The sequence below is a fragment of the Bactrocera neohumeralis genome, chromosome 6, assembly GCF_024586455.1.
Source record: "Bactrocera neohumeralis isolate Rockhampton chromosome 6, APGP_CSIRO_Bneo_wtdbg2-racon-allhic-juicebox.fasta_v2, whole genome shotgun sequence".
In the NCBI taxonomy this organism is placed as follows: Eukaryota; Metazoa; Arthropoda; class Insecta; order Diptera; family Tephritidae; genus Bactrocera; species Bactrocera neohumeralis.
Genome location: NC_065923.1, coordinates 4854964 through 4877101, shown reverse-complemented (window position 1 = coordinate 4877101; position 22138 = coordinate 4854964). Strand labels below are relative to the sequence as shown.

Here is a 22138-nt window from a genome sequence, read left to right as displayed (position 1 = left end):
CTCTATGCATTTACATAAATCTTCAATGTCTCTGATAAGAACACTTATGTATATATATGTGCATTCGTATGTATAGCAGAAAGGTCTAGAGATTGCCACTGGCGATAATCGATGCTGATTAGTTGAAGTCAAAACATTGTAGCTTATACAAAAGGTTTTTGTTTATTTGTCTATATAAAATCTTCTAAGTTTCGCATATAAAATGAGTAACATTCCCAACGACTTATAATTCTTTATAGGCAGAAGAGCATAATGCTTTTATGCGCTCCTGCCTTGCGATCCCAAACACATAATTATATGCACACCCATACTTACAACCAAAAAATATACTTGTATAGATGCATATACATACATACATTCATAACGCTCATTCTCTACGAATCCATTGGACATCCAGATGATTCAAAATTTGCTCTCATTTCGCTGGCGCAGTTTTAATTGTCTCTACCACGAGATACTGGCAGCGGAAGCTTAATTGAAATTGAAACCGTTTGTTTGCTTTTAAAACGCAAATACTGTCGGCTGGGAAAACACGAACTTAATTGCCTAAAAGTACATGGGATTTTTCGTGCTTCTGTCTTGAAAAATATTGTGCGATTTTACCAAAAGTTACTTGGAAAATTTACTATATAAATATATTATATGTACATATATTTGTATGATATAAATATGTGCGTGGCTATGTGCTGTGTCAGTTTAATTTAATTAATAAAGGACTAGTGGATCAACTTTTTGCGTACAAGTGCCCTTAAAGATCTTTGTCTTTGTAAATAATTAGAAAAAATTGTGAATTAATTCAGTTTCTTATCGAAAAGAAGTGCAAAATATTTGTGAAAAATTTTTGAAATACTATGAAGAAGTGTTCATAAGAGAAAAAGGACTAAATTTGGAAGAGAAAGTCTTTATGATTGAAGTGAAAATGATTCCGAAGCTGTGGCTTCTTATTTGCGCGACTCACATCGTTATCATTAAGGGTGTAAGTACTTGTTTTTATATAAGTACATACATGTACATGTACATATATATCGTCACTTAAAGTGCAAAACAACGTATAATTAAAAAAATTGAAAATTGAGTTTTTATTGATTAGGATTCAGCATAATATATTATTAGTCTATGCCATCATATACATACATATAACGAAGTTATAACCAAATTTAATTTTTTTTCAATATGAAGACTCCGTTTTATACCGTGTTTCTTCTCCTGAAAACTTTTGAAAAGTGATGTTATGTTATTTTACATTTTAGGTGACGATATGCACATATGTACATATACATACATATACTATAAATGTAATATGTGTACATATATTTGTGGTTGTAGTTTTTTTTTAATAAATATGCGCTGAACATAATCGGAGTTAACAAAAAATTAAACATTAATTTCTTCAAATAAATATATGTGTATGTAGATTTGGGTTTAAGAAGTGTACATAATATTTCTTTACTTGTTATAGTTATATATACATATCTCCACGCGAATATATATGCAAGGGCTGCATATTCCTCTGCAGGAGATTCGATGCGAACTGATACTTCTAGGATCTACATCCATATATTCTTTAAATAGTACTATTTAAGTTTGGATTGAGCGTTGACATCAATTATATTGACTTTTAGGCGTCTCTGAGATAAATTGCATGAATTTGTCTATGTTGCCTGCACAAGGTTAGATTTGGGTCAAGTGAAATCTCTTATCACCATTCTAGCCGATTTGTTTTTGTACGTTCAATGTCTACACCAAACTGTGCATTGGTTGGATGCAAAGCGGCTTGTAGAAAAACGGGAGTTCTATTGCCTTCATATATGTGGAAATTAGACTAATTACTGTTAAATCTCTTGCCAAATTTATGGAAGTTTTCGTCACATTAAGCGAAGCCTTAATGTATGCTTTGTTTTTTGCTCCTAATTTGCTTGCGATGGATGTGTCTGCATGCGTATATACATACATACATATGTATGTAGTATTGGTACGCAGAGCCTAAATATGCAAAACACTTCCTTCCTTTAGAATGCTAATGTCGTCTAAGCTCTTTTATCATGCACTGCATATGATGAGTAAGTAAAACGAGTAGCGTGGGAGTTTCATGGGCCGGGAGATTAATTTACTTTTCAAACGCCCATTCAGCCCATAGCGTTTGCACGCAATATTATCGGTTTTTGGATTCTAAGTATTTGAGTCACAGCAAGCGGCAGAGATATGCTGTGTTGTTAATTCTTCGCCGGCATGATTCAATTGGTTTTTCTTTACTGCAACTGTAGCGCGCCGCACTATTTTATTCTCTAACTAAATATGTAAGTAGGGCTTAAAAAATATTTTATTGAAAATCATTCGAAGTTCTAAAGAGTTAAATGCGATTTTCAGCTATGTTTCAGTATCTGGGTTTTGAAATTTAAGGTACATCGCAAATTACAGGCGAAAGCACTGATTTCATCTTTACATTTTGTACACGTTGCTGGCTCAAATGCATTTCTTTAACTATTTCTAATTTTATAAAAAAAATATTAAATTTCATTTTACAGACCTACGACCCAGCTCTTACTGGTATAAAGACAAGAAACTACCATCGAACTTATCCAAATGCTGAGCACGAGCCATATACCAATGCGCAGTCGTATGAACCCAGACCCACTTCCAATAGTAATTACAATGCCGGTTCAGTGAGGTTATCACCAACTAATTCATACCAAGACTATGATGGGCCTCGCACTGAACAACAGCCCTCACACAGTCACCAACATCAAACACAAACCGCACAACAAATGGCCTCTTATCAGCAACGCGAATTACCGCTATTTAATCGCAATGCACACGTGCGTCACTCACCGCCAACACAGCGCTCGGAGCGCAGAGAGAGCGTTTTGAGCGGCGTAGAGAGCACGATACCAGACTTTGGCAGTGGTTGTCCGCCACAGCATACAGGGCCGGTGCCGTATGCTTATGATTGCCGGCGTTTTGTCAACTGCTGGCATGGACGCGGTCACATACAGAGCTGTGGTCCCGGTACGGTCTTTAATCCAGAAACTCTTGAATGCGACCGACCTGACAAAGTTGTTTGTGGTACTGCGCTTACAAATGGTGAGCGTAGAGAGCAGCAAATAACTTTGCATAACGCACCGCAGCATAACAAAAATCGCGTTGGGCGTTTAATAGACGCAAGCACAGATAGCGTGAGAGATCTTTGCCCCAACGGTTTCAGTGGATTGGCGCCTCATCCAAATGATTGCACGAAATTCTTGAATTGCGCTAATGGCAATACTCACGTACAGAACTGCGGTCCCGGTACTGCGTTCAGCGCTTCGAAGAAGGTGTGCGATTTTAAGGAAAAAGTTGATTGCGGTGATCGCGAGGAGTCGGCTTATAGAGCAGTGAACAACCGTGATAGCCGTCAGTATGGTATGTACTTGCACGCTTTCGAGTTTTACATTCATTATACTTGTAGTAGACTTAATACACCAAGAAAGTATACTATTGTTGTACAATACCCTTCTACTTGCCTATTACATATACTTTTAACCGGAAGACATTATGAGGTTAACGAAATTCCATTACATTATTGTACATCTTTAAATACTGTTATTTTAAGTTGGTCTGTGGCATATTCTTAACTTCTCTTACCGACTTGATTTAGTCAGTTATGATAAATTTAAATACCATAAATACTATTGAACTTATTAAGATTTTGGAATACCTTTTAAAATGATTTAGGGTTGCATTTAAGATTACAAGTCCGTAGGTGCAGCTAACTTTTTCGAAATATTGTTTCAAGTTGAGATATTTGCCTCTTTTTACATCGCTTTTATAAAGGATTCAGGTCTTTGGTATATCTTTTGACATGCTTCACATTATCAAAAATGTGTTCAGTCGATCCATAAGAGATATTGAGATCTTCTGCTATCTCTCTGAGGCCAAAACGACGATTTTCTTTAACCTTTTCGATTAAATGGATATACGATGGCTTCTTGACATCACTTTTAATGAAATTTAGTATATTGTGACCTATTTCGAGATAAAATTATACCAAAAATGTATGTGTAGATAGGTTAAGGGTATTTACATACAAGTAAGTTCATAAAACTAATGTAAGATTATGTAGATGAAGTGTTTTGTCCTTCGGGCGCGAGTGGCTTATACCCACATCCTTACGATTGCGCTCGATTCCTCAATTGTGCACACGGTCAGATGGTGGTACAATCCTGTGGTCCTGGTACAGCATTTGATCGAGTAAAGTTGATATGCGACTACGTGCAAAATGTTGACTGTACAACAACAATTAAAGCCAAATGTGAGTTTAAATGATTGGTGCTCGCTTATCCATCTCTGCGATTGAACGCATTGCGCTGCTCCATTACTAACAACAACAAAAAAGCATACATATAAACGTTTCGAATGCATGCCATCAAAAACAGTTTCCATATGAGTCACTTAAATTATAATATTTTTTTTTTAAGAAATGAAACAATCATTGCTTATCATCCATTTACGCCGGCTTTTGCTTCCTCTTAGAAATAAAATATTTACATAATTACTTATTACTTAATATTGTATATATCTAAGCATAATAAAATATTCATCAAATACAATCGATTGCCTTTTAAGCCAATTTAAACTATGTGGACACAAATGTTAAACAGAACGCATTGGGAAGAGGTGAGGAAAAAGAAGAAGGCGATATATTCTGCCCACCCGGCGTGTCTGGACACTTTCCATATCCCTTCGATTACACCAAATTCATAAACTGTAAAAATGGCAACACGGCGATACAAAACTGTGTGCCGAACACTGCGTACAGCATATCGAGGAATTACTGTGAATCCAAGGAGAATGTGCCGCTCACAGATCACGTTGCTTACATAGTGTCCGAAGTACGTTATGAATATTGTAAGTGCGCAGTAGAAGTCTCCTATACGAATTTTCTGCTTAAACTCACAAATCTCGTAATTTAAATAGCTCTGACCATTGTCAGTTGTCCACCATCCACGGATGGCCTACATTTATACCCTTATGATTTTACTAAATACATAAGCTGCCAACAAGAACACATGAGCATCGTCGCGTGTGCACCGAAATATGTATTTAGTATATCTCGCAGAGGATGTCTGCCCGAAACTCAAGTGAATATCGCCGATCGTGTACGAAATGCTTGGGAGCTACGACACAACGTCGAATCAACTGAGAGTAAGTTTGGAGTAATGAAAATTATCACTTTCTTTAAAATGTCCTTCCAACTCGACCTTAGCCAGGAATGCAGCACTAAACTATATGAATGAGTTGCCCGAATGCCCTCAAGGCCACTCTAGCCTCTATCCATACCCTTTTGATTGTAAAAAATATCTGCAATGCCTTGACGGTAGGCTGTCTATAGAGACCTGCGATTCGGGCTATGTTTTCAGTTTGTCCTCAAAACACTGTGATCCAAAAGATTTGGTTGGCAATTCTGAACAGGTTCCACTATCGTTTGATGTTGACCAGATTAGCACATCTGAAGGGGATTACGATTACTGTGAGTGGTTTGAGTAATTGGGTATATGTGTTTGTATCCATGATTCCCGGATCTTTGCTCCTTAAACTATATTGTAATGCAAACAATAAAATTGTTAGACCTATACTTTTTTCAAGGTAGTTGTCGAGACCTCGTTTTAAACTTGTAGACAGCGCAATTCAACAAATCTTTCTTATGTATCTACAAAGTAATTAGTTTTTTAACTTAAAATATAGGTTAGGTTTTAATAGCTGATTATTAATCCGGAGATTACACTTGAAAAATTTGAGAAATTTCTCTCGCAAGAGCATGACGGCTCTCCCTGCAATGTTCCAGAAAATTTCGACGGTGTGGAATTAAATATTCGCAGTCTTTTCTGTAGAAGTATCTTTAGGTCAATGACCAATCAGCACTTCAATAACTAGAAAGAAACGTACCTTAATGTGCCCTAGACCTCTAAGAGTTGATAATGTTGATGACTGATCATCATTAAGTTTGGCTGGTATGAAATAAAACAGGTTAGTGGGTGAGAATGTAGGAAAAGAAAGTTACCCATAATATTTTTGGCTTCTAATATCATTAAACCGGGTTCATGTTTACAAACACATATATTTAGATGAGATAAAGATTCAATTTATACATGCTCTTTCGCAAACAGTTAATAATAATCTCGGAGGCATACAATTACTTTGTCCGCAAGATGTAAGCGGCTTCTTTTTATATCCCTTCGATTGTACTAAATACTTGTATTGTCGTGATGGTCAAGGGCAAATAGAGAACTGCATTTCTGATAAAGTATTCAGTATATCGGCTAGAGAATGTATAAATCGTAATCTGGTAGAGGCATATGATCGCGTGGAATATTTCAGTGAGGTTCCGAACGAATTCTCAACAGAACTGGAGGCAACTAAAAGTGAGTTCACACATTTTTTGGCGAAATCGAAATAAATAAATATCATGTATCTTGATCTTCTTAGATCAATTGTATGTGCCAAACTGTTCTTTGGGTGCTGACGGACTCTATCCATATCAGAATGATAAAACGAAGTATATAAAATGTGTAAATGGGCGGGCTACCGTTGAGAATTGCATAAGTGGAATGATTTTCAGTAAAGCCAGAAAATACTGCGACTATGAGCCGAAAGTTTACGAATATGACAGTGGCAAAAATGATTATGATACATTCAATAAAGACCACTGGGTTCAAGGCACCACACATGTAATAAGGGAGGGTAAAAGTAAGTTTGTCTCTTTCTTTGAAGTGTCGTCCAAATACTCACAACAAACATTTTATTAGATGTGGACGAGAACGTGGGTGCGCAAATTGCATGCCTTCCAAATTCTGTGGGAATGTATCCACATCCACAAGATTGCAGAAAATTTCTTTCGTGTGCCAATGGGATAGTTGATATCAAGGACTGTGGTCCAGGTACTGCGTGGAGTGTTGAGATGGAAGTGTGTGACTTTGAGAAAAATGTGAATTGCACGGGACGCACGAAGCTACATACAACCGCTAAGAGCACATTTACAGAGGATAAGGTGGCATGTCCATCTAATGCAAATGGTTTATTCTTACAGCCATTTAATGCTTATCAATACATTGAGTGTAGAAATGGCGAAACTAACTTACAAAGCTGTCCACCGGGAAGTGTGTTCAGTATTTCAAAGAGATTATGTCTTTCCGAAGAGCAAGTCAATACCTTGGATCATGTAATGTGCGTTCAAGAGTATTTGACGGATATAAGTGAGTACTTCTACAGAAAACAAATATCACAGTTGAGCTAAAGCTTGATAACCTTACAGCCCTGCACAATAATTACGTCGTCTGTCCGGCACACGCACTTGGTTACTTCATTTATCCTTTTGACGGCTTACTATTTATTGAATGCAAGGCCGGTCATACAAACATACAGAACTGTGCACCGAATACGTTCTTCAGCTTATCAAATAAGATTTGTATACCCTCTACTGAGGGAAGAGACACCGACCATTTGTGGTTAAGTTCAGTTGGTCAGGTTGGTGATAATAGTTTTGGCGTCTACGATCACAACCGTGAGTGGGGGACTGTAGATATGACAGGTGCTGGTACTCACACCCTCAGTCTTGAACATACCGTTCAAACAGCATCATGTCCATCTGGCGCTTCAGGTCTTTACCCTCATCCAACGGACTGCACGAAATATTTGCGATGTGCCAATGGTATCACTTATGTAATGGATTGTGGTCCTGGTACAGCTTTTAATGCTGCGCTCGAGGTGTGTGATTTTACAGAAAAAGTTGACTGCTCGTATAATATGGACCTTAATAATGTAGCTTTGGGCCATGACAGAGGTGAAATTTGATCTATGAAAGATTTCTTCGCTATGTAATGTAATGCTTTCCGAAAACCTCATACAGGTCCTAGCATTCACCGCATCACATGTCCTGAGGGAGCCACTGGTATATATCCCCATCCTTCGGATTGCAGAAAGTTTCTTAATTGCGATAATGGCATAACTAATATACAAGATTGCGGCCCCGGTACTGCCTGGAATGCAAAACTGGAAACTTGCGACTTTATAAAGAATGTCGATTGTTCAGATAGTAAGTGCCATGAGCAAGGTTCCTCAAAAAGTTCGAAAATATTATTATAATGGCAATGTGTGGTAATTACCTCTGAAGAAAATTGTTTGCATTTGAAATATAAAGAAATTAATCTGTTGTGTTTTTGGACATATTGCCCTAATTTTTTCTAAATCTGTCACAATTTCCAACCCTTCAATTAATTTGCATTGATTTTGAAAAACACTTTTGGATTCAGAAATAGTTTTAATGTACAACCTCTTATGCTAAAAAGCCAAATTATTTCGTTTCAGTTCACAACGTCCCTGAAAGTAATCCTAACGCAAACTATCAGCCTCCGACAACACGATCGAACTACCGGGATTCAACACAAATCGGCTGGAGGCAGCAACACCATGAGCATGGTAGTTCTTCTCAAAGAACTGCTAACGATAGACAAGCTTATGGAAACGGTGTGCCACCGACATCTACTCAAACGGGCAGTTATGGAGATCGTTGGTCTAACATGGATGTGCAACGCCCTATAGCTAGTGACATAACTTACGGCGGTGTATATAGTGGCGATCGACAACAACGTCTACCTATGCACGGCAGAGAATTACAACAGCATGGCAGTTCAAATAATTGGATCGCTTCCGGCTCTGCAATTGATCGGCAAACGCCCACACAAAGCGTCATCTACGAAGAAGGCTCGCTGCAACCAAATCGTAATTATAATACTTTCAGCACATATACAACTCCTCTAGCACCTTTCAAACCTGAGTCCGTACCTGCTACATCAGTTAATAGTAATACATTTACGAATGAGACAACAAACATTTACTATGCACAACCTGTTGGGTCTGAAGAAAACACTGAGGAAGTATTTGACGATTCCAGAATACCTACACAATCTTCAAACCATTTGCCATTTAATAAAAATGAATTTAATGTTGCACAAACTTCGAACAAATGGATTCCAATACCGAATCAAGAGCTTTTGCCACCGAAGCGCACTCCTGAGCCGCAAACTGAAGAACAAGATTTTCCACCACAAAATATCTTTACTCCAGCATCTTATATTACACCTGCACCCGGACATGCTCATAGTTCTACGGCGGACAGTTCGACATTTGTACCGCAAAACAAATTTGACTCTTCTAATCTCTATGGCGGCTTGCAACCACCACCGCCACCGCCACCAGCTCCCACAATCCCTCAAAGTCTTTTGTCGCATGCTTCAAATCCTGTTCTCAAGTTTGAGCCATCAAGTCCAACTAAAGGTGGCCCCTCGGGTAGATCCCTAGACGAAATCGAACCTATCCGAGGTTTCAGCACTAATGCTCGGGGAAAACCGCATTTGCTTTCTCTTCCTTCAAGCATAAATGTTTATAAAACTGACATTGTCATGAGTACACCTGCGACTTACCTTCAGCCGCCTGCATTGCCTACACCTGCAGCTGCAACTGCAACTAGATCATATTCGACGGCTTCGACTCGTTTAAAGCCTGTACACAACGTGCTAGAGAATACAACAATAGCAATGTTCCCTAAAGATCCTCACTATAGTGGTTCATATTCAAATGTTGCGCATGCAAGTCCACCAAAGTCTGTCGATTTTGAAGACGTACAGGCTTCTGAAGATTTACTTATGGCTGATGCTTTACGTCTACTTTTGCGTCCCTATTTTAATCGTAGCGGCACAATTTCGGAAGAAAATGCCGATAATGTCGAGGGTCACATAATGAAACTCTCACCCAAACTTACTTCACACACATCCGTCATAACTTCATCAACAGATAAAACTATCAAAAACTCGCCGGTTGGTGCTGAAAATGAAAAGGAGGTTGAACTTATACTTGCAGGTGAACAACATAGTTTGACCACAGTCCCAACCCAGAATAGCACTCACGAAACACGTACTGAGCTTTATTCGAAAAATACAAGACAAGAGTCGAAGACTAATTCCAATTGGCACAATCACGGACATAGTCGCGAATTTCACCGTAAACATCCAAATTTACTTGACCCCTTTAATGAGGACGACCACACAAGTACTCATACACATCATCGACACAATCATAATAGGGCGTATCACCAGAGACACCCCGAAATACCAAATCCGTTTATAACACCCGAAGCACCACAGACCACAACCAATTTTGAGTTGAGTAATAATAACCTACCAAATCCACATGCAGAGAACACGACTCCATTCAGTGTGAGACCCAGGATCGATGTGAGGAGAGAAGATATTAATTGTCAGTTTGATTGTGGAAATGGCAATTGTGTAAAGTCTCATGAGGTGAGTATCAGTAAACCCATCATTATAATTTCCGTAATGGGTGAACAATATTTTCCCTTAGGTTTGTAACGGTGTTAATAATTGTGGCAATCGAAAGGATGAAGAGGATTGCAAACATTTGGGTTACGAAGTGCGTCTGGCTGGTGGCGAAAGTTCAAACATGGGGCGTATTGAGGTTAAAGGTAAGTATACTTTGCAAATAACAATTTGGTGCCGTTATGTTCCTCAATAGATACGGGCTTTAGATGTTACGACAATGACTAAACACCCAGATCACATTCAGATGGTTGGAACTCTTATTCAAGGACGTTTGATTTTTGATACAGATTCGTCTAAATTTCTTATCTTGTCATATTTGATCTTCAGTTCGTTGCTAAGGTTTCGAACTATGCAGACATCAATAGCTTTATCAGGAATTTACTTTCGATTTTTAAAAAATATATGCAGTGTTTCGGATGTTTGTTGATCCTTTCGACAGGTAAAGGTAAAGAGTAGATCTTTGTTAAAAAAGCGTTGGAGAGAGAATAAATAGATTCAAGAAAAACTTGAATTCTGTCTTAGGTTCTGCCGAGTTTTAAATCGATTCTGCTTAAGCAAATAGAACAAGATTACCTTACCTTATCATATTTTCAATAATTCATTTCGGATATTACGTTACGTATACTTTTACTTTTGGCAGTTCTTGGAAAATGGGGATACGTGTGTGATGACAAGTTTGGTCTAAGTGATGCTGAAGTGGTGTGCCGAGAACTGGGCTTCAAATTGGGAGCAAGCGAAGTGCGTGGCTTTTCATATTACCCACCAACAACGGTGGATGTATCATTTGCGATGGACGAAGTCGAATGTCGCGGAAATGAAACATCTCTTAAAGAATGCAACTTTAAAGGTTGGGGAGTTAGCAATTGTGGACCGGACGAAGTAGTCGGTGTAGTTTGTAAGGTACCGCAACTTAAATGTCCCAACAACTATTGGCTGTGCAGTACCTCACAAGAGTGCATACCACCGGCATTCGTGTGCGACAATACTCCAGATTGTGCTGATAAATCCGATGAAAGTGAGACTGTTTGCAATGTACGAAATCAGTGGGAACCACATTTTATAAAACCTCTATGTTCAAATGTTAATTTGTATTTGTATTTGTTTTGCAGTCTCCCATAAAATATCGGCTGGAGGGTGGGCGTAGCCCGAATGAGGGACGGCTCGAAGTACGATATCGTGGTGAGTGGGGTACTGTATGCGATGATGATTTCGGTTTGAAGGAGGCTCGAGTTATGTGCAACTCAATGGGTTTCTACGGAACACCGGTGTGAAAATATATTTTTTGTGTTCAATGAACAATGAATGAACTTTTTATTTTCCAGACTATTGTTAAGAACAAATATGGATCTGGTAGCGGACCCATTTGGTTGGATCAGGTATCTTGCTATGGCAATGAGACCACACTCGACCAGTGTGGTCATTTTACATGGGGCGAACATAATTGCAATCACACTGAGGATGTTGGCTTAAAGTGTACACAGGGCGCGCCGCCACGAAAGGAGATCTCGTCGCCACAGTTGAATGATTATGAAAACACACAGAGAGAGTTGGATGACACACAACAACAGTTAGAAGATATTGGCTTATACTCCGAACAATGGGAACGTAAGAGCAAGGCGGTGGGCGATCAAAGACGTTGCGGCCAATTCAAAAACAATCTACTCGATGAGTTTGCACATCCGGAGGAGCGTGTTGTGAACGGTAGCATTGCGAAGCGTGGTCATCATCCTTGGCAGGCCACGATACGCACACGAGGCAGGGGCGGCATATCGAGCCATTGGTGTGGCGCCGTACTAATTTCCTCCAGACATTTGTTAACTGCTGCACATTGTCTTGCTGGCTATCCAAAAGGCGCCTACCTTGTGCGCATGGGCGATCACTATGCAAACATAGCGGAATCTTCGGAAGTTGATTCGTTCATTGAGAACTGGTATGTACACGAGAAGTTTCGTGATGGCTCCCATATGAATAATGATATTGCCGTGATTGTGCTGAAGACGCCGGTGAGATTCAACGATTACATTCAACCGGTATGTCTGCCGAACAAGGGTGCGGCACTGGCAGAGAATCGTTTGTGCACAATATCCGGTTGGGGCTCTATAAAGTCTGGTGTTTCGAGTACGTTGCATTTTCCAAATAAGAGTTAAAAATACTAAAAACAATAGTTCATTTCTCTTTCAAAAAAACACATATTTAGCGCCCTCAAATATCCTTCGTGCCGCGGAACTGCCAATTTTGTCCGATGAAGTTTGTAAGCAAAAACATGTCTACGGCGCATCTCTCACAGAGGGTATGTTTTGCGCCGGTTATATGGACGAGAGCTCGGATGCCTGCGATGGTGACTCTGGAGGTCCGCTGATTTGTCACGATGAAGGCATGTAGTGCAATTGCACAATATATGAAATTTATTTAACCAAAAAATTACATTTTTACTCTCTTCTAGATGGTGAAACATTGTATGGTATAATCTCATGGGGCCAACACTGTGGTTATGCAAATAAGCCCGGCGTTTATGTGCGTGTGGAGAAATACGTTGATTGGATTTTGGAAAAAATCAATATTTCCATTCAAAATAAATTGTAAAATAGAGAAATTTAAAATTTGTATATCGTTATACATACATATATACTTATTAGCTTAGAAATGCTTGAATAGATTTGTAAAATAAAGGGGAATGTTTAGTTATTCCAACATTTAACTATCTGTGGATTTCAATGAAGCAAATGTTAATACTTTGTTACTTACCGGTCAAATTCCGGTTGTATAAATTGGCTGTTTTGGGAACGGGGAAGGTTGTTCTATTGAATTTCGTTATGAAATTTGTAAGAACACAGGCTCCACAGAGCAGCAAAAAATATTCCGAATCCAGACCGTGTTCATCTCGATCGTATGAGTTTCTGTTATACATATAAATATTTATTTAAATAGTAGATAGTATAGTATAAATGCAGAACCCCTAAAATCCCTGACTACAGCATTGTGTTGCATCGTTAGTCTTTAGAACATCTAATCGTCATGACTCTTCATACAACATACTGAGCCAAAGTAAAGAATACTCAAAAAGCTTGCAGCATTTATACTATGGACCAGATATTCTTGAACGAAATTGAAAAATAAAATGAAATAAATTTGCAATTGAATGTCATACTTGTACGAAAATACATTGGTGATTGCTCGTTGCCTCAGCATGATTCATACCATAATCTTCAACAAATTGGACCATATGAGTAGAGCATTTACGGTCAACGCCATTTATAGCGGTACTCGTATAAAGGGCAAACATCAGGCCCCCTTGGCGAACTCACAGCATTAATTGATAAATTTCAATTCAGTGGAGGCGTTCAAGAATTCTCTCTTCGCTCACCATTTGCGGCGCTGCCAATTTACTATATTGGTATGCAGTTTTCATAACATTTCGACCCACTCAAACCAACCACACACACATAAACACACCTTATGCATATGTAGAAAATACAAAGTGTTACATTCAAATATACTTATACCATTCATGCTACGATCTGGTAATACGTATGTGTTCGTAAATACATATAACTGTGAAAAGCGAATTGTGCTTCTAAACTGATCCGTGCTTTCCGAAAGCGAGCTGTGAGAGCGTGTGCACGTACCGTTGTTGGAATGGAATAACAGTAGCTCCCATCCTCTTTATTAATGTCAATAGCTAGTAAAATTAAGAAGAATGAGCATTGCAACAACAATGAATAGCAACAAATCGGCAATAATGTTGAGTGCTACTGGAGAAAATATCGCTTATCGCTCCTGATCTGCTTAATGGTGATGAGCCGCCCTCTCCAGTTGGAAACTGTGTTGCGAGCTTTAACGTTGTGCGCGCTGTGTTATGCTCGAATAACAAGAAGTCGGAATAACTACAAACTATTACGTTAATAAAGTGTTACAACTGAATTTATTTAAAAAAATATTTATATGAATTTTTAAAATGCACTTGCAAATTTGTATGCGTTTTCTTGTGTTTCAATTCAGCATACTTGGCTGTTTCGCCATAAACCAATATCAAAGCTACGATGATGTGCCCTCAAGCACGGATCGAAATTTCTACACAAATTCACTACTGTGCATGGATATTAAGCCTCAACACTCTGTGGATATAGGACAGGTGGGTCAATGAAAAGATAAATTTAAATTAATAGTTTGAATTAATTTTTTGTGGGTAAAAACGAACTCTGTAATGGAATTATGAAAATTACAAATTTTAAGCCCGTGTCACATCTAAAAAGTTTACCCACAACTATTTATTATATATTTTCAAACTAATCAATATATTTGCAATAATATCAACAAACACATTTGTACTAAGTTGATTCGCGTTAAATGAAATTAGAAATAAAAGCATCTGATAACATCTACAGTAGCTGCCGGCCCAAATAGTACCATATTACCTAAATAGTTACTAGATCGAAATAAAAAATATATATTCAAAATATTAAGCAGGTACTAAGTATTCTATGGCATAAAATTATTGTAACTTTTTGTTTATGATTTTACAAATCATCTAAAGTTTGCTCCAAAGTATTATCACTTAAATGCTACTTACTATATTAGGACATGTATAAGTGAAGGGCTTACCGAGGTATACATATGTCAAATTTATATTACTACTAAACGAATTAAAATTGTTAGGATTCGAAAATCTTAACTCTATTGTTCAATTTAGAGGAGCGAAGTATAGTTATATGAGTATAAACTTATGTATTCAAAATGTATGGTGCACTATATGTACATATTCGGCCCTTGGTGATGGTACCACCTTTAAAAAATTTTACTATTTTATCTTTTATTTTTTTTGGTTATAACCATTACCTTTTGCTCAGTACTTGTTTGTTCAATATCTGTTCAGATTAATATTTATAATCTAGCGACCTGTTGCTGCAGAGTATTATAGTTTTGTTCACCTAACGGTTGTATGTATCACTTTAAACTAATCGATATAGATATGAGGTTATAAATATAAATAAAAGTTAAAATACGGGTGACTGTCTGTCCGTTTGTCTGTCTGTGCAAGCTATAACTTGAGTAAAAAGTGAGATATTTGAATGAAAGTTGATGAGCGTAATCGGACCACTGCCAGTATAATGTGCCTCTCTCATAAACCACTAAAGCTACAACAACCAAATTTGCAAAGCTCGAATATTCTAAGAACTTCTACTGTAAGTATGAAAATTGATGAAATCGGAAGATAACCCCGCTAACTCTCCATATAACGGTACTGTTCAAAACTACTAAAAGCGCAATTAATCAATAAGTAAATACGCCAGAGACACTAAATTTCCGAGATAGCATGAGAGAACTTTATGAGAGCCGGTGTGTAACTTGCATGATGGGCGTGGCACCGTCCACTTTTTGGTGAAATCCCATATCTCGGGACCTCAACGACTGATTTCGACTAAATTTAGTACTTTTCACATCTTTATATCACAGTGTGAAGATGGTCAAAATCGGACTACCAAATCCAACCAAAACTGTTCAAGATCTTAGGTACCGAATATGTGGAACCCAGTATACATATTTAGTTGATTTTTGACAAAAAAAAATAGCGGTCAATGTGTGAGATATATAACTGAAATTCAGCCAGAATCCTTTCCTGACAATTGTAATTCTGTGTGTATCAAAAATGGCTTGAATGGTCAATACTTTCCTGAGTTCCTATACACTTAATATAAACATTTTCGAACTTCCTGGTGACTTTATGCTGGATATATCGACCAATATATGAATTATATCAATGAAAATTTCAGAATATATTTTACTTCTAACATACATATATCATTGGGAATTCTTGACCTAGCGCCCATATAATTAATACCAGGAATTTCGAACAACCGGCTGATTTTGTACAATGACTACGTAGAATGATTTTGATTTTTCTAACAAATCGAATGCCGAATATATTGGTCAGTGTATAAGTTATATATAGTGTATCTATATCCTCATTCTCTGGTTGACGTCTTATGGTATTTTCCTGGCCTTGATTCCTGCAAGTTGCAAGAGTACAAAATGAACTTAGCTCTTTCTTACTTGTTCTTATTGTTAGAAAAACAATTAACTAATGATTTGGTATAGTATGTACGGTACTATATTTATTGCAGAGACTGTATAATAATCAGGTTGAAAATTATTTAAATTTTGCGAATTATAAATCACTGTTCTACTAGGGGCATATTCTACAACGACGTGCTTGTAAGCTACAAGGCTTAGCAGAGTTGTGTCGATAAGAATTCAGCGTACGTGGAAATATGCGGAATCAGTTGTAATTAGAGTAATTACTTTTTCAGTGGAACGACAACTTGAATATACAAGTATAAAGAACGATTCTAATCTCAAATGTTAGGGTATGTTTTATTCAGTTATCAAGCTATATTTTAAATATCTATTCCATAGACATTGTGGGTGTTGTGCTTTTATATGACGTGGTTAACTTATAGAGAGGTAGGAGTGCTGCACTTTCTGGCTCAATTAGCACTGGAAGCGACAGTTTGATACATTATCGTAAGACTTTATAGCTTGATATTACTTTTTATTGTTGTGTTTATACCATTTGCTGCCCTCAATGGAACCTCTCCTTTCCGTTATGCTTTTTGTAGATAGACATTCAAGGTGATTGATTCCAAAAGTTCGATGCCAGATTTGTGATAGACCCAAATGACCAATGCTCTGTTATGGCAACTGTATATACTTCTTTTGGACCTATGTAATAAATCTTTAGTTTTTGTTTTGTAAAAATTTGCCCGTATTTGATTCGCTATCCTATATTCTGTTGTAGATTTGTTCAAATTGCGTATTGAGCTCTCTCCGGATCGTTTCTAGTTAACATGGTATTGTCTCCGCCTCGGTTTCGCCTATAGAGGCTACTGACTTACTCAACTCGTCTGCTTTTTCGTTGCAGAAAATGTTCTTGTGACGAGTAAGCTTAAAACCTTCTTTGCTTTGTTTAATAATGTGGAGTTGATCTTTGAGGATGACAAGGCTAGCTGTGAAATCTGTTGCTTTCTTCTTCCGTAGTTTTTCAGTAGAACTCCACAGGCCTTTTCTCTGCCTAATATTTCCGCTTAAAGATACTAAAAATTAAGAGATATCAAGATATTCGGAGTCTACCCCTGTCCCTACACCATTTTGGACTCATCGGTTCAGATTGAGGTAGTATTCTCCTCCCCGACTAAACCTCTTCTCCATTCACGTTTAGAGGGTAGGACTCAATATTGAAGTCCAAACTTAGGAGGATGTACTCCGATTTATTTAGATAACTTCCGTGCTAGCATAGTTCAGAATTTCGCTATGTCCATAACATTTCCTGTTCCAATTACCAATTCTTATATCAGTGAGTGCTGCCATTTTCCGTATGTTGCGTAAATAAACATCATTTTAGAAAAGCCAAAAATTTAGAACAAATATTTTAATAAAGAATAGTTAAAAGTACTAAATTGCCAACCAGAGTTGGTTTCCAGGGCTGTTTGTTGTCAGTGAATTAAGTCTTGAATTGTAAATTTTTTATTTCCGAAATGTAACTGCACCAAATTTCAAAATTAAATACATATACGTAACAATGCGTGAAAAGTTATTTGAGTACATACGTATCTACATATACTTATGCCAATTACATACGATACATACGTTTACATTTGGTTTCTTTTCTGGCGCTCATATGCTGAAATGCTCTGACAGAAGTCAACAAAAGGTTACACAAATTTAATAATACAATTGACGAAGAGTCCATTGATCATATCTAGCAAAAAGAATGAGTGGAAGTGAATGCACCGCCATTTACCATATATATATGTATGTATTTAAGAGACTGTGTATATAGAGAAAATCTTTTCTTATATTGCGTCACAAGAACTAACCCATACATTGCCTGTTGTTTTTGTATTTTTGCAGATCACCGGCATGTGGTATGGCAGCGAGATCATTATTCATACACAGGATATACCCGGTATATACGAGTATGACAGTTGCGTAATAATTCATCTAAATGATATAACAGAACAGGTGAGTAGCCGAAAGATTTTTTTTTTATAAATTAATAAATATTTTTTTTCCTCTAAGTTCGATTGTATTTTTTTCAAATAGACTTCAGTTATAACGATGACTTCCGAAAAAAACAAATTTGTCATTTTTCGTAGAGTAAAATCATGCTTAGCATATTTATTTTATTTTTTTGTACATTCAATAGATTCATTTTCTCGATGCACATTTGGCCACCAAAGAAGGGTTGCCACTTTTTGAAATCAGCATTCGTTTTTTCATCAAAAAGGTCAACAAGACCTCACATTTTTTTTATCTTTTTTGTCCTTCGATATACCAAAGCGTGCTTTAAAGGTGCACCGGAGCGTATGAGTTATGTTACAGCAAGCCTTTGTTCATTTGTATGTTTTATCTTGGAACAGAAATCCGATTTTTTTTTGTATGTTTCGATAAGTTATTATGTTATAATTAGTACAAAGACTTTATAATTAAAAAAGATTTTGTTTTTGAAAACTGTTATTATGGTGAGGACTTTCTTCCAAGTGAAAAAGACATGTGCCGTGGCGGCAATTACAGTTTCATATCAATCAAAGCCCAGCCCTATGACATATTTGTAAACACTTCATTTGATTGTTATTGTATTATTATTATTTATATAGTTTATTACAACAACAAATATGAGTATTGACATGCCGCTGATTTACAGATGCGCAATCATTATAATAATCAACAATACACTCAACAATATAATCAACGACGTACACAAAACGGTCAACAACAACAACAGCATATACAAAACGCAAACAACGAACGCAACTCAGCACGCTACCTCCGACTAATTTGGAGCGAAAGTGAAAAGAACCTGGAGTACATGTTCAATTACACGGAAAGAAGTCCAGGTCTATGGACCAATATAGGGGAACAGCGGGGCTCACTAGTGGCGCTCAACTCCTATAATCAATTTACAGGCACTGTGCAGGTGGTGAAAGCCGTTAATGACCATTTGGTATTGACATTTTGCGGCAACGATATGTCCAGTTCCATATACACGCTGGTCCTTAGTCGAACGGAAAAGGGTCTAAGTATAGAGGTGTGTATGCAATAGTATGAATTTAGTAATTTCAAGAAAAAAATGCGTGTATGATTACAGATTTTATTGCAAAATTGTATCTCACAATTTACGTATATAAATAATTTATTTGCTTACAGGAACTGCGTAGCATTCGAAATCTACTGTCGAGACGCGGCTTACACACGGAGACGATTCGAAAGGTGTGCAGTTCGGCGGCTTCGAGTCCGGCGATAATGCATATTTCTTATTTAACACTACTTGGAGTATTTGCTATGCTTAAATTCTATTACTAATCATTGAAATTATAATTGAATTTTAAGTATTTTCGAAGTTTGATATCTCTCCCATTCTTAGCGCCTAAATTCATGCAATAATCTTTATACTTGTACAGCTAATTGATTTGAAATACATTTCCTAAAACCCATTAACTATATGTTTTCGCTTTTTTTTAATAGTAGCAGATGTATGTACATAAGTACATATTTATGTATATTTCTGTGTATACATACACACATGCACACACTGACCACAACATGAATTTTTGACAGCATACAAAGTCTTTTCGAATTGTGGCCAATTAAATTCAATTCAATTAAATTAGCTATCGTAAACTCCAGTGTCAGACAGAGTAGGAAGCGATGAGAAAGCAACTGATCACATACACACATATAAATTACAGCGAGAGATGTGTGTAGGCGTACGTTGCGTCTAATTAAATTATTTGTGCAACTAATTAAGTTAAGATTACAACAACAACTACATAATGCAGCATTTATGTCCCTCTAAGATTGGATAAGCGTACAGACTGAGGCTCATTAAGTAATACAAACAATAATTTCCTCTTACGTAATCAATGTGTGTGTGGAGCTTAACTGAGTGACGACAGAAAGTCTAGCGGTCACTAGTGGTAGCGAAAAAACTGTGTATTTCATAATATCTTAATTGCGCGGAATAAAGTTCATAACCTGAAAAGAGTTCACGAAACTTGTAACAATTTGGCTTTTGACCCATATCTGAGAGATGTAACTATCTATAAGCCCGTCAAGATATGAAGTTAATGTGGTTACTTAGCAATTAATAAGCATCTAGGGTCTAATGTTAAATTTTTGAATGGATAAACTAAACACATTGAGAAAACATACTGTTTCTTACTGAAAATAATTAAATTATGCTTTTATATTTCACACACTCTTATCGACAAATAAGTATCTAGCTAAACTTTTCTTCATATGAACAAATATTTTTCTATTCAGAAGCATCTAATTTATGTATTGGGCTTAATTTTCTTGTGGTACAACGTCTTTATTAATGAATCCTAAATATAGACAGAATTGCAGATAACCTTGCCGCCACTGTACTATGCTTCTGGCCTAAGGCTATGATCATAGTCAGGCAGCATATAAGAAGCGATGTGCCGCATAAAAATAAAAGCTATTACGATTCAATTCGGAAATTAATTACACACGAAATGACTTCAGTTCGTCCACTCAAGTTTGAAGAAAGCATAAGAGAACCCGTTTATTGATTTTATTCCCAATTAAGTAATAAAACTTGAATATAAATACATACATATGATTAAGAGTGTTATAAGTAAATTATAATAAATTCAGATATAAAACCATTTAATATAAACGAGAAACAAATGACAGGGTTGAATAATTTCTAATAACTGTAAATTTATAAAATAAACAATTCTCTTCCATCAATTAAAAAAATATTCCGAGCTTAAAATAATTTCTTTATTATCTATAATATATCCAAAATCCAAAATATGATGTCTGGTTGGGTCTTTTCTTTGTATTATCTAACAGTAACAAATTTTTATATTGTTTAATCAGCGGCATTTTAAATGACTAGAGCATGAGCCTTAAGTGGACTATGTCCATTGACGTCAAAAATATTCCTACCTATCTACATCTGAAATAAATAATTTATTTGTATTTAAATTATATATTTAAATTATCAATTTTTGGAGCATTTAATTTTAATTTTTTGGTCAAGGTAAGGTATAGTTAGTTTTCGCCATAATCAAATTTTATAAGCGACATTTGGGTAGATGCATTTAGTTGCAAAATTTGGTTGATTATGATAGTGATATTTATATGCCCACAATGTATATTTTAACCTTATAATTTAACAAGTAAGGAAGAGCTAAGTTCGGGTATAACCGAATATTTCCTACTCTTGCAACTTGCAAGGATTAAAGCCGGCGTAATACTTTCAGGTACATGAGACTTGTTAGTTATATGGGGTCTAGGGTGAATTTTTAATCATTCTAAGCAAAAAAATTCACCGTTAATAGAAAACACGCTCTCTTAATTCTATTAAGATAACTCACATATTGGCTGATGTATGCTGTATAAAGTCCCCCGGAAATTAGAAAATTTTTATATTAGCTATATTGGGGCTAAGGAAAGTATTGACCCGACTCAACGCATTTTTGACACATAGATATACTACTATAAAGAAAGGATCCTATCGGAATTTCAATTATACATTTATCCTACACATTTACAGTTATTTTCGGTAAAAAGTCATAAAAGTACTGAGTCCACATATTCAGTGCCCAGGGGCTTGAGAAGTTTTGGTTCGAATTAGGTACTTTTTCGTCATAAGATGGCACATCACATCATTCTTGATTTGTGTACTGGAAAGTGAAAGCTTCAAATGAAGTTTAAAATTGTGTTATGGCTGTAGTCCG

General features: G+C 36.7%; 3 protein-coding genes across 5 annotated transcripts in view; 2 read left to right on the top strand and 1 right to left on the bottom strand.

Moving 5' to 3' along the window:
- LOC126762637 (arginine kinase) overlaps positions 1–8234 on the bottom strand; it is a 50311-nt gene extending 42077 nt beyond the window's left edge. Inside the window, exon 1 of the mRNA XM_050479523.1 lies at positions 8230–8234. The gene's annotated coding sequence lies outside the window, so the exon portion shown is untranslated. The remainder of the gene's footprint in view (positions 1–8229) is intronic.
- LOC126762636 (uncharacterized) lies at positions 644–13068 on the top strand. 3 transcript variants are annotated; one of them, XM_050479513.1, is made up of 19 exons: positions 644–976; positions 2526–3399; positions 4100–4288; positions 4603–4884; positions 4954–5181; positions 5243–5506; positions 6144–6398; positions 6463–6723; positions 6783–7229; positions 7289–7816; positions 7883–8068; positions 8341–8754; positions 9892–10331; positions 10393–10513; positions 11011–11402; positions 11480–11635; positions 11693–12488; positions 12568–12744; positions 12814–13068. In XM_050479513.1, exons 1-19 carry the CDS (start codon positions 905–907, stop codon positions 12951–12953), a joined length of 6222 nt encoding a protein of 2073 aa, XP_050335470.1. In that variant the 5' UTR covers positions 644–904; the 3' UTR covers positions 12954–13068. The 3 variants fall into 3 exon arrangements, with proteins under 3 accessions (XP_050335470.1, XP_050335468.1, XP_050335469.1); XM_050479511.1 differs by having other exon boundaries at positions 8341–10331; XM_050479512.1 differs by lacking the exon at positions 4100–4288 and having other exon boundaries at positions 8341–10331.
- Positions 13069–14025: 957 nt separating this feature from the next.
- LOC126762640 (uncharacterized) lies at positions 14026–19865 on the top strand. The gene is made up of 4 exons (XM_050479528.1): positions 14026–14502; positions 18279–18389; positions 19072–19455; positions 19575–19865. Exons 1-4 carry the CDS (start codon positions 14326–14328, stop codon positions 19728–19730), a joined length of 828 nt encoding a protein of 275 aa, XP_050335485.1. The 5' UTR covers positions 14026–14325; the 3' UTR covers positions 19731–19865.
- Positions 19866–22138: the final 2273 nt, after the last annotated feature.